This window comes from Tachysurus vachellii, chromosome 5 (genome assembly GCF_030014155.1).
Source record: "Tachysurus vachellii isolate PV-2020 chromosome 5, HZAU_Pvac_v1, whole genome shotgun sequence".
Classification (NCBI taxonomy): domain Eukaryota; kingdom Metazoa; phylum Chordata; class Actinopteri; order Siluriformes; family Bagridae; genus Tachysurus; species Tachysurus vachellii.
Window position 1 is genome coordinate 13,419,867 of NC_083464.1, and position 13,693 is coordinate 13,433,559.

Below are 13,693 nucleotides of genomic sequence, written 5' to 3' on the forward strand. Positions count from 1 at the left end.
GCCAAACAGCCTGACAGTAATCAAATAAATAAGCTAAGGTAGTGGCTCTTGCCTTATCCCTCAGCCTCTTTAAACTAAGTGCATCCATGAGGTTTTGCTCAATGATAGCGAAAGTGCAGCGCTTGCTATTTGTTTTGGATGAGTCGGCCCAGTGCGCTGCTCCGCAGACAGGATTGAGTGTGTGTGCCAGAAGAAGTAAATTAGCTGTCTGTGGAAGCATGCATCTGTGCTGGCTTGACGGCAGGATAAAATGAGCATGTTTGACACAAAGATGCTCAAAAATGGATCTGGACTTTGGTTTTCCAAACCAAACATGGGTGGCGAGTCAGATGCCAAATGTGTAATTAAAATGCTCGGGATGAGGCGGAGAAGAAGGAGAAGGATATCTCTCTGTCATGCTACTGCAGTTTTTCAGTAGCCAATCATTAACACACAAATCCTAGGCTAGACATGTATGTACAGGAAATCAGATCTGCACATGGTCTCAGTCGTGGAAAGCCTGATCCATGACACTTTAAAGGCAATTACGCCTCTGTATCATCTCCTTTACTGGCTCCCAGACTCACCTGGCATGAAAATCAAATTATTCCAGCTTGTCCATCTATTCCCACTAACACACAGACACATGTGTGCTAGCAAAAGGAGTAGGGTGAGCACTCAGAGCCAGGTGTGGAAGTACTGGCAGATGTACAGCGAGGCAAACTGTTAAGTGCAAACCAGCTGTGTGTATAATTCAGTTCAAGCAGATCAAGACATCAGATCCTGTCTATTTTGTTTGTTGCTGTGATGGGTCGAGTTTGGATTTTTCGCCAATGATACGTTGGCAAGTTAGCTTAGATTGAAACTTTAAAGTCACAAACACAACTTTAAAAGGCATCTTAACTGAGGTTTCTTTGATGTATTAGTCTAGCAGATGTATTAGATCGACATATCCTATAGCAGGAAAGTAAATTATTTGAGTGCAGGTGGTAAATGAAACAGTGACGCACATTTCTCCGTTTACAGAAATGGGAAATCGATGGCATCACACCAGGTGCTTCAGCTTGAAGTTAAATCCGGGAGCCATTTGAAATAATTGATTAGAAGTGAGTGTCTCTGTCTCTCATGCCATATCATCCATTGCATACATAGCACTTTCCAAAAAAGGCTTATTTTTTATCCACACACATGCTCAGTAATGTGTGTTCTCATCAGACTGTTTCCTGCTGTCTGAGTCGGATAAAGCGGTTTTGCTACATCGGTGAAATTACCAAGTGAGTCCACTTGTTCTCTTCTCTTCTCCTCAAGGGCTTACTGTTGTGAGCAGAAACATTGTTAGTTGTTTGCACAACAGTTAATATTAGTTATGTAAAATATCCTTCTGCGTAAATGGGGTTTTTTGCAAAGGAAACTTCCATGGGCCTGACAGGTCTGTGTAGAGTCAGCTGAGCTGGCGGGCTGGAAACATCAGATAAGTGACATGCTGGAAGATTACTTAAGGGTGCTGACAAGACTGTTTACAGAGATACAACCATTAAGATGTTTTTCTTAGGAAGCTTTTAGTCTTGAATTTCTTCTCTTCTTTACTCTTCTTTTCCCTTCTCTCCTAAAATCGCTTCTCTTCTCTTCTCAGCTACAATCTTCTGTTCTTCTCTAGCATATTTTCTCTGTATGATGACAGGGGCAGAGGAAGGCGCAGAATGGAGCTCAGCAGGCGTTTCATTTTCGAAAGCAGTCAAGCGCCTATTAATAAACAGTGTTTATGGGCCACGCAGTAGCCCACCCCAGGGAGTCCCGCCACACACTGCCACAATAGGCTGAAGTGCCTGTAGGGGAGCGTTGGCACAGCAACCGACTCCCAAGCTCCAACTCTGAGCAGCCAAGCAACACTGAATTTCCACGCCTGATGGCTGCTGTGGAATCCTGTAGAAGAACTACACCATCATTAGAACATTTCACTAATGCAAATAATTATAAGCGTTTTCCATGTTTTCAGTGGTACACTGGTAAGGGCAGCATAAATCCGGTTGGTCCGATCAAGAGTGAAGCCTGAATATCTGTAAAAATCTGTAAATAATTCGTAGTGGTATTTGAATCGAGCGTGATGGAAACAGGATGATCAGATAAACAATGCCAGAAATAGTAGACCTGCATATTCTTAGTCTTTTTTTTCTCTGCTGCTTTCTCTTATTCTCTGATATCCAGTATCAACTTAATCCATAACAGTATAGAACTTCTTTTCTTATGTAACCCAAGCCTGGTGTATAGTGTCTGCTTTTAGGCATATTATGGAAATAGTGATATTACCCATTGCACATCTCCTTGGTCACCTTCTGCTTCTTCTCGTGCTATTTGGTCCTCATGAGACTGTGACATATGTTTAAACATGCATGTTTATAGACTGATCATAATCCCATTTGGTGTCTAAATGTAATTTGTTGTATAAGCGGAGAAAAGCTTTCATATTAGGTAGCATTCAGGGACTTATTTACACAGCCCTTGGAATCCAGTGTAATTTAAGAGGTCAGCTGGGAGAAATTCTATCCAGTCCACTGTTCTAACAAAGGACTGAGAAATGTTCTCAAAGCCTAAATTCAAAGGCTTTGGTCCTTTCCTGGTCATCAGACATTTTACTAACTGGGTCAGACAGCCATCACGGTATCATGTCAAATTTCTACTACTGCTTGGAAATGATGGCACGATAACACGTTTTTGAGGAACAACATACAAGATAATAAAGGAACAAAATAACATTCATTCATTCATTCATTCATTCATTCATTCATCTTCTACCGCTTATCCGAACTACCTCGGGTCATGGGGAGCCTGTGCCTATCTCAGGCGTCATCGGGCATCAAGGCAGGATACACCCTGGACGGAGTGCCAACCCATCGCAGGGCACACAAAATAACATGATTCACACTAATTATAGAAAATAATGGAGCTTGGTATAAGCAATAAAAAACTATTCTTTTGAATGTATGAGTTTTGAATATAAAATAATGAATAAAAAATGTATCACCATTTGACAATTTATAGCAAAAAAACTCTCATCCTGCAACAAAGCAATAAACACCTCAAGCAGAGAAGAGAAAGAATAGTTTAAATATAAACTCCTTGACCTCCAAACCTGATTTGAAGAGGCGGAGCATGACAGCTGGCAGTGTTGTAACAGATACATCAAGTAGAATGGACAACGATTTGCCAAGCAATTTGGCAGAGTTAGAACAGAGATGTCAAGAGGAATGAGCTCTGAGTGGGTTAGGGCAGTGTAATATTACAGCTCGGAGGCAAAATGCAAATTGCAGACATATAGGTTGGAGTAAGGAATAAAATATGACAGGACGTGCTGTTAAAGGAAAACAATCAACGCTGAGTGGTGACGCTGTGCTGATCAGAGCCCCGGGTTCAGAACTAAAGTGGATAAAGCATGTTGTGTTTTATTAAAATGCTTCATCCTCAAAGAGTTTTTATTTATTTATTAATGGTTAACATTTAACACTGTGGAATTTCCACAGGTCAAGTAGTTACACTTAGATTAAAGCAGTTATAAATGTCTGTTCATTCACTTGCCTCTCTGTTTTTTTTTTCTTCTGTCTCTTAAAGTTAATAAGACAAAAAAAATGCAACTTATCATGTTACTGAAAAATGGAAACCAAGTCCTCTATACTGAACATTTCCCATGGAAAGAAAATACTGACTGTTACAAAGTGCTGACACTGGACACCATAAATGTTAAATAAACATCTCCTTATATCAATAACTATACTGTATGTATTTCTTTGTTGAGTAAAAAAAAAATTGTTATTTTCTTTATGAATAGCCATCCAAGTGTCTGCCATTCAAGTGCTGTAATTGAGAGTTTACTATAGACAAAATAACCCAGAGAAGATTTTAAAATAAATAAATAAATATAATTTATTAAAAAAATAAATAAACCTACTAATCCTACAAAATAGAGCTACTGTAAGATCGATACCTTCAGATTTGAACATTCAGTAGCACTGTTCATTAATTAATTCATTCATTCATTAATTCCATTTCAGTGAACTCTGGATATGAGACATGTACAGTCTCACTGGGACAGCAAAATATTCAGATTTTACACTATTTCCATATCCAGGATTTAATCATTATGCAGGAAGGCAAGGTTGCCTCACACTTCCAGGTTTGCTGCTATGATTTCCGCCTCTGTGTGTAGAGTTCACGTGCATGTTCTCTCCATGCCTCAGGGGTTTCTTCCGGGTAGTCCGGTGACATGCATTGTAGGCTGATTGGCATTTCTAAATGGTCTGTAATGTGTGTGTGTGACCCCTGGGCTAGACTGGCATCCTGCCCAGGGTGTGTCCTGCCTTGTACTGCAAGTCACCTAGAATAGGCTCCAGGTTCCCCAGAACCCAGTAGAATGAGTAGTGTAGAGAATGGATGGACGGTCATTATTATATCTGCAAATCATGTAAGTATATGCTATCTCTGACTCAAATGAATCTGATCGGAAATCTGAAAACGATTCTTCAGTGCATTCAGTTAATGTTAACAATGGCCCCGATTACTGACCATATACTAGATCATACTGGTTATGACAATACGTGTGTATCACAGTGCTTAATAATTATTAAGTATAATAAACAAATTTAGGAAATGTCAGGTAGGAGAAAAGAGAATTATTCTTTCAAGCACAGAGTTTTCGATATTTCATTGCTTCTGACAAAGGGAAACAGCACATAACCCATTTCAGATTTATTCCTCTAATAAGCACATCACTGCACTTCTCACATCTCACCTGAACACCATGCCTGTTCATTTCAGGCTTTTTTTTTTTTGGGTGTACCCAAATTCTAGGATCTGTGTGTGCTGAAACACACAGCAGTCTGAACTGTGAATGAAGGGGTTTAGTTCAGAATGATATTTTTGGCTTCCTCATTTGATGCCAAGAAGCAGTTAAATAAATATTGATATTCAAACTAAATTAATACAGTCCATGTGTACTGCAGACGCTTAATGAATTCATTTTAAAAAGATAAAAACACTCCACGTTACTGAAAATGAAAACAGCTAGGGTTACAGGAAGTGTTTTTATGGTGACCTTACATTGCAATTATAAGTCTATTAGTGTAACAGAAACATAACTGAAGTACCACAAATTAAATATATGTAATCAGGTCAGCAGGTACTAAAAATAAAAAGGATAGACATGAATTCTTTAATACATTTTGGCTAATAAGACTTTCCCAAGATGGCAATTATTTTCATTAGCAAGGTGGGCCCATCTATATTAAACGAAGAAAGAACTATTTCTATGGGTGTGCTTAGAGTGCAAATAGTTTCCTCCAGACTGGACCTCTCTATTAATAGTGAAGCTGCATGCAGCACGTACCGCAAATAAGTCTTGAGTAGACGAGAGGAAACAGAGAGTGCCACTGCACTTCATACACTGAGCAATTCCACTATGAAGAGAGAGGAGAAGCCAAGAGAAAATATACTGCGGCAAAACATAGCAGGCAGGCTAAAGTGAGCATGGAAAACAGTAATGTATCATGCATGAAAACACACCACCAGCCACTTACAATTCAAATAAAAAGTATTGAGGTTAGTGAAGACAGTGTAGAGAAGAAAAAAAAAAGATTATGGTGAAACAGGTGAATGTTAAAGTGCTGCGTTTGTCTCTACTTAGACTCTGATATGGCCTTTCTCACTGAGAGGGAATCTATAAGATGGTCTCTTTATGCAAGGCTTGAAAACATACCAAAAATATACGTCCAGTGATTTTACACATTGCCCACTCACTCCATGGCAGCACTGCCAGTACTTTATAAGGGAAAGTAGCTAATGCCTGCACAAAACAGTCATCATGGGCTAATTTGCATATTCATATTATCGTCATCATTTCTGGCATATCTGAAAATGTTTCATGAAAAAGAAAGATTTTCTGAAGATGTGCAAATGCATCTCTGACTGGCTTTTACACTCTGGTGTTGTTGTTAGTCTCACTCTGGAGAGATGTATCGAGTATGGGACATTTTCTAGCATCTGCTCAAAATGCATTACGCTCATTTAAATTTCATTTAAAGAGTTAGACCAAAGGAGTGTTAATATATGGTGTATCTCACCTTTCCTGCAGTGTCGCATAGGCATTTTGCACCTTCTGGACTCAGCAATTGTAGGGCACGGTATCGTATCCCTTGGTGGTTTCTTCACAATGTGTCGTGTGCGAGTCTCCAATCCCCACTTGAAGCCACATGTTTTGTTTCTCCTGGTGCACGTCCCCCAATCACTCCACTGACCCACCTCACAGCCCTCTGAAAGAACAAGATAAGCATTTAGAAATTCACAGTTAACACACAACATTACAGCATGTTTTCATATTTAAAAACAAATACCCATACTTCTTGTTAAAGTGAAGTCTTTTGTAATAAGACATTTACTTAATATTTAAGTCAGTTGTCAGGTGTCAGGTGTCAGTCATTAAGTCTTCAGGACAGCAGACTTTTAGCAGTTTCTCAGTAACATGACAAGCTATGGGTTCTCATGGTATGGTGAGAGAATAACTGTTTATATCTGTTATAACATATGTAATAGCAGAACCTTGTCTCATGCGCCTTCCATAACATTAAATGAATAAATGATTCAAAATCATGACATTGAAATTGTAATCAAATCAAAGCAATACAACACTGTGGACTTTAATATCACATTGTGTTATATTATATATGAAAAATCTTTCATGGTAGTGATGGTCCAAAGTTTTTATTATGTTGGTGGATTATTTTACTGTAACAGAATGACCATCTGCCTTTTGTTTCTAACTCCATGCTATCTCAGTGCTTTCTCTAATGCAGACACTCCTCACCTCCACACTCCATGCTGTCATCCAGTGGAGCAAAGCCCTCTGGACACTTCTCATAGCAGCGGGTTTTGTGCAAGTAAAATCCAGGCTTGCACTTTGTACAATGCTCTTTGCTGAAGCAGGTCTCACAGTTATCTATCCTACATCCTGCAGAGAGGCAAGAAAGAGAGATTAAAATAAAAAGGTGGTGAGCACATAAACATTATCTACGCATCTGCTTCTGATCAAGGCTGAACGAGGGGCTGTAAAATGATTAAGGTTAAAAAGTGGGATTTGCAAATGTCTGCTTGAGGCAGTGCTAAATTGCAGATTGAGCTTTATCCCTGACAGACATTTTAGACCATGCTGTGTCTGTGTGTGTGTGTGTATGTATGTGTGTGTGTGTGTGTGTGTGTGTGTGTGTGTGTGTGTGTGTGTGTGTGTGTGTGTGTGCGTGTGTGTGTTGAGATCATACAACCATCCAATACTAGAGGTCTCAATTCATTACCTCATCAGTAGGGGGAAAAAGCACAAAGTAAAATGGTCTATCTTATACAACAACTCTTTCACATGTATCTGAAGCTGTGCTCACATGCCTTATTTGTTATTTGTAGTCTGCTATGTTTCATTTATTCAAAGCCAGAGAGATAATGTATGATAAATGATCTTCTAACCACCAAGTTGTAAATTCCCCATATTGTGATTAAACCCAGCTATGGCTGCAGTTTTTAACTTAGAAAAAGAAGAGAGAAACATTTGTTAGCTATTGACCAGTGCCAGTGTCCAGTCATGGTGAAGAACCTCTCCTCTTATGACCCACGCTGTCAAGATTGGATTTGACAAATAATACATGATTCTCAAGCAGATTACATTAGCTGAGCCAACAGGACCAGGCATTAGAGTACATGATTAAAAGGAGTTCCCTAGAGTGATCTGGTTTATGATGATGCTTAGAAGCCCCATGAGACGTCTGATTGTCTGATGAGCTTTGCGATTCTCAGATTTTAGCAATTTTTCATGCCACTTGATTATTCATATTCTGTAGTATTGGTGCTCTTTAGGCAACATTGCCAACTGACTCACTTTTTGCCCACAGTCTCAAATGCCAGATACAGATTCTTAAAATTAAATTTTATACATGAAGCACAGCTCATGCTTTTGTAAATTGGATGTTATGTGGATCTGTTTTTATTGTGTGGATTAGTATCATAGTGTGTGAAATTAATTAGGGGTTATTTTTATAATTTCTCATTTAATAAGCCAAGTTAATTAGAGCTTTTATTCAATATTCAGAAAAATATCTACATATTTTTGGCCCAGTCCATAAAATCTGTCCTCCAAACCAGTCTAAGATTTACAGGTCTGAGAAGATTCCTGCATTTTGATGCAGACCACTGGTCGCCAAATTTGACATGACACTCACATCGGATACAGTCTTGAACACAACATTCACAATCACCTTTATCACATGCTCCAGCTGTGGAGTAACAGACCAGTAAAATATAAGCAGATAATGAGTGGGAATTTCCTTCCTGAGCAGAACAGAGAATATTTGAGGCTTTGAGAAGATTCTGAACAGAATACAATGTGATACAAGGAATAATATGGCAGGCTCAACCATCCTTGAATAGCTCTCATAGATTCACTATGGTACAACAGTAGACTGTGTAAACGTAAACAAATCTTTTTCTCATATCTGTCTCCAACATGCTGTCTTCACCCCGACACCCCAGCAGACACCACAACAGCTCAGCCCTGTTTAATAAACATGTGCTTTAGCTGGTCAAGTTTCAATGTACTGTAGAGTTCTTGGCATAGATGCAAAGGCCACACAGGAGGATGTGGTGTGCTTTTGTTGCCAGCGGAATAAGAGCTCTGAGCAGTTCGATGTCCCTACATGTCCAGCACATGATAGGCACCAACAGCTAATAAATCAGAACTGTAATAGGACAACCCTCCCCGTCCATTAACCATCAGCCATGGTGAGCCTGTCATCACCTGATCACATCATTTACCCAACAGAAAAGGGAAAGAACAAGGGAAAACCAGGTGGGAAAAAAACACACTCAAGTCTGGCATAAAGCTCAGACAGCAGCTTCCTAAGGAACCATCTGTAAACAGCAGGCCAGATTCTGAAATACTGAACATCACCGCATAGGCCAAAAGGCAATATCACATTTCATATAAACTTTTTTTTGTATTACACATAACATCTTTATACGATTTTAAATAATACTTCAACTAAGGAGCATACCAAATTACAAGGAAATAACACCCAAGACGCAAGACAACACCTTTGTCATATCATATTTGAATACTCATTATAATACTGCTAGCCTTCTCTGAATTCAGAGATGCTAAAACCCTAATACATACATTTTTAAAAGCCATTAAATTACTGTAACGTCACTAATCAGTAGCGTACCAACTAAAAGCTTCACTGTATACACACCTCAGTCACCAGAGATCTCACTAACACTCAATCAGTTCTAACCCCAGTTCTATGTGAGCTGTACAGACTTTTCTCGCAGTGCATACTCAAAACAAACTTCTGCTCCTTTAATTTTCCTTGGAAAATTTACATCCTTCCATGATACTTTTCAGGGCTCCTCTTTCCCTACAATTCCACTAAAGTCTTTTGGCCAATTTATATTATTCACTATGGCAAGCAGGTCATTAATCTTAGCACCTCAATCTCTCAGGCATTGCTCTTCCGTTTCCTCTTTTAAAGCCGTGCTGAAACCTTTCTGCTCTCTCTACACTTTTACCCTCCTTGAAAAGTATGTTTAATTTGGAACAGTTTCAATGCAGTGGGCTTTCTGCATAGATACGTATGTGGTAAATGAGATTGACACAGAATCTCAAAAGTGCTGAAAAAACATTCGCAGGCAACACTTTCATGTTGCTTTTAAGTTAGCGATCACTCGCAGCATCACTGAACAGGGGAAAAAAGACAAAAGTGTATCAGTATTGGATTGCAATATTCCTGAAGGATTAATGAGAAATCATCTTAGTTGGCATGCACAAAATGATAAATGTTGAAAAAGTCAAAAATATAATAATAATGAAAAAATTATAATTTAATTCAATCATGGCAATTAGTGTAATGAAAAACAAACAATCCTTTCACAACTTCCACAAACTTTTTTTTTTATCTTTAGTACATGACTTTGTATCCTTGTTTTTTTTATATGTTGCTCTATATATATATATATATATATATATATATATATATATATATATATATATATATATAAATGGCATTGTTGAGATTTAGGCAAACATCGTCAGACACATAAATCCTGCTTATAAAAACAAGTCGACTAGACACCCACAGGTCAAGTCTTTTTTAAAAAGTGGACAAAAGTTGAATTTGGCCTGACGCCTTGTGAAGCTTTCAGTAGATGCTTAGTGCAGCAGGGATGTCCGCCCTTAACCAGCCTCTAACCACCATGCCGAGGTGGGGGAAAAAATCCAGCCACATTTTTCCATTTTTCCTTCAGCAGGCCCAGCGGAGGCAGCCTGGCTGTTCTGACCTTCTGCTGGTGAAGGCATATCACACAGACTTCTTGCTCACACCCAGCCATGTCATCTAGTAATGCTGAGTGGTAAGCCATGCCTTTTGCGGTTTTCCCCAGGGCTTTAACAGGGACAGTGCTGACGGTTGCACAGGCAGCTCTGCACACGAGATGGTGTTCCCATCTATCACTGAGATAGTGCCTCTCTATCATGAACAGAACAAATTACAAACAACTATACATTTCTGGCCATCACTACTTAAGAAGGAAAATCTAACATAAAATGTTGTTCTTCTACCAAAGAAGAGGAAGCTCTCATCCCTCCGGGACAGAAATGGATTAGATACACTAGATAGTCTCACTGATGTGCAGATTTGCAGCATGCACCAAACCCATTTAGTGTTGCTTCTGCACAGAGCTGCTGACAGATCAGGGACAGGCGCCTTTCACACTGTCTGGCCCAAGTTGCATTATGTGGTCGGTGCAGACACAGGGGCCAAATGCAACCGCTGTTTTGCAGGTCTCAAATGACGTCACTGTAAATGGAACAGCCCATTTATAACCAAAGGATACAGAGCTCTGGCAGCTTTACACCACATTTTGCTGGGCAGTGCTGAGTCCTTAATGGTTTTGGGGTACCATTTTAGGCATGGGGCATTTTGTTTAACTTCCAAAGCAGCAACACAAGATTTCCAAAAATTCATTTAAATACACTGAGTTAGGACAGGATGGAGGTAAGGGATATGACGGGTTCAAACGTCTGCATTCTCATATGTGGAATGAATTATAAAGTATCTATAACATATTTTAAAATGCATGAGGCAAAAAATTCACAAGATAAAATGATCGTCTTGTGGCATATACATTACAGGTAACAAATTAACAATGTTTTTTTTTGTTGTTATTGGAAAGTGTGATTATTGCCATATACAATATTAGGTTTTACAGAGAAAAGTCAAACAGCACTAAATTTGTTGTTCTCCTTAACACTTAAGGCTTCTTCAACAAAGTCAGGTAAACTGTAAATATTTCACACTTGATATAATAAACCTTCACAGCTTTTTAAGAATAAATAAGAAAAAAAAACTTTGTTTGTTTGTTTTGGGGAAACTATATTAAATTTAGGAACAGGTTATTTTCAAAGATTTAACACAAACCTTATGAATGCCAGAGTGCCTCCAAACCCAAATCAATATGTTATTAGAGCTCTCTGTAAAACAGAAACCCTTATACTCTGTTCTATGAGAATCCTCCTAAAAGAACGCAATCTTAGTTACAGACTTCTCAGAGTCAGAGCAACACTTTGTTGTAAACTATAGGAAGCACCAGCAGTTTGTACTGATTTTAATAATTCATCATCCACAATTTAAAAGGAATCATTTTAAAATTTTAATGACTTGCAGTGAAAATGGACTGCCGTAAAGACACAATGATGCTTAGAATTATTACATTATTCATGTATGCTGCCATCTTCAGTGCCTCTATCTTTTACAGAGAAGCGTTATACCTATAAAGATAAATGGGCTGGATGAACCCACTGAGCTTCTAAGTGTCTTGGTGACATCTGTTAAAGTTATTGCTGTTATTAGATTCTCCATTTACTGTAGTTAAGATCTAATTTCTAGTGGAACCACCTCAGCTATGCATATGTGAATTTATGTATGTGTACGTGTGTACGTGTGTGTGTGTATGTGTGTGTGTATAACACTGTTAAAATACAATGAGTCAAGAGTCATTTGGGAGAAAAAGCAGAAAATGGGAGGGTTCCAGATCGATGAGAGAGAGGGTTTCACTGGACAACGTTGTGGAAAAACTGACTATACCTGCACAGTTTTTTTCTCCCTCCAAGCCTCTTTTTTCCACTTTTATCTTTTACACTTCCTCCCCATCTAACACTTTTTACCCCCTTCACTCTGGTCCATCTTCCCACATGGAATAGTAGAATGACCTATTTTTCCCTTGTGGCTAAAGTGTGCACCTGTAGGTTGGGGTCACTGAGATGATGCTTACCAGAGAGTGTTTAGAGAGAGTGCAATCTGGTGGATGTCTCAGAGCACCACCTGACCCTCTCGCCCCTGAGAAAGGCTCTCTGACACAGTGTCAACCTGCCGCTCCTTTGCCTTTGTTGTTTTTTTTTTCCCTCTCAATGTCTTCAAGGATACAACATCACACAGACACACTTGAGCGTAATATCATACAGCTCCTTAAGTGAACTCAGAGTCGGCTTTTTTTGAAAACATGACCAAGTCACGCTGTAATGGTACATTCCACGTTATGTGATTCTAGTGTGCCATTTCCCAACAATGAACTTTTTGAGCTAGTCTTCTTAGAACATCCTATTATGCCTGACAGATAAGAACAGCTTATCCCAGGAAGAAAACTTATAGAATTACGAGGGTCAAATGTGAGACTGGATTATTACCGAAATTGGGATCACATTGGGATCAAAGTAAGCTTCCTGTTGAGATCTAATGGTACATGACTGTGAGGTTTTGTTCTGGGAGAAGATCAAATCAAATGGGAAAGCAGATTAACTTGTCATACATCAGTCTGCTTTAAGATCAATATTCACAGATGACACAAATGGCTCAGAGGATCCAGAATTTTTGCCACTAGTTTATGACCAGAAATTTATCTCAGTCTGACTTCCCATCTATATTTCAGTGCTCACTAAAACTGGAGAAAAAAAATCTTGGTCTTGGGCAAGGAAGTGGCTTTTTTTTTTTTTTGCTGAGGTGTCTGCGGTGTGTCTACATTATTGGGCCTGGAGGTCCTGACATGGTCCTCTGAGGAACTGTTTCAGCCACGTCTGTCAGAAGCTTGGCTCCCACAACCTACTGGGTTCGAGTTCCTTTCTGTTTTCACATGACAAACTCAGCCAACACCTCAGGCTTTTCTCTAAACCTACAAAAGCCCCAGAGTGTCTCCAGCCAGATACAAATGTTAAAATAATGTTATGATGCTGGCCAGCGTTTTGGGAGGAGAGGGACATATTTTGCTAATAGGAGTTTTGTATTCTTTCAACAGACAGGCGTAAGATATTGCTATCCTCCATCACCGTTGTTTGAATACTGAGCGCTTAATTTAAACAGCATGTTTCTGAGGGGGATGTCTGGTTAAATTTAGTGAACAAAAACAATTCTAAGCTGGGAGTATATTATACAGGCTTTAAGGTTTATGCACCGATCATACCTCATTAGAAAAACTACAAGCTCTTTAAGTCTATTTATTAGAAAATTAAAATCATAATATTTACAGAGTTCAGCAGAGAAATGACAACATTTGGTCGCAAGGGTCATGTCCAAGATTTAGACTTCAGTGTAATATTGTTATCCATGTATGTCTGAGGAAATATAAAGTGCATTTTTTA

General features: G+C 38.9%; 1 protein-coding gene across 1 annotated transcript in view; it reads right to left on the reverse strand.

Annotated features, from left to right (window-relative positions):
* Positions 1-13,693, reverse strand: part of rspo2 (R-spondin 2) — a 50,454-nt gene that overhangs the window by 12,082 nt on the left and 24,679 nt on the right. The window contains exons 3-4 of the mRNA XM_060869192.1: positions 6,830-6,973; positions 6,090-6,278 (exon numbers count right to left, since the gene is read on the reverse strand). Of these exons, the coding sequence (XP_060725175.1) occupies positions 6,090-6,278; positions 6,830-6,973 (333 nt within the window). The remainder of the gene's footprint in view (positions 1-6,089; positions 6,279-6,829; positions 6,974-13,693) is intronic.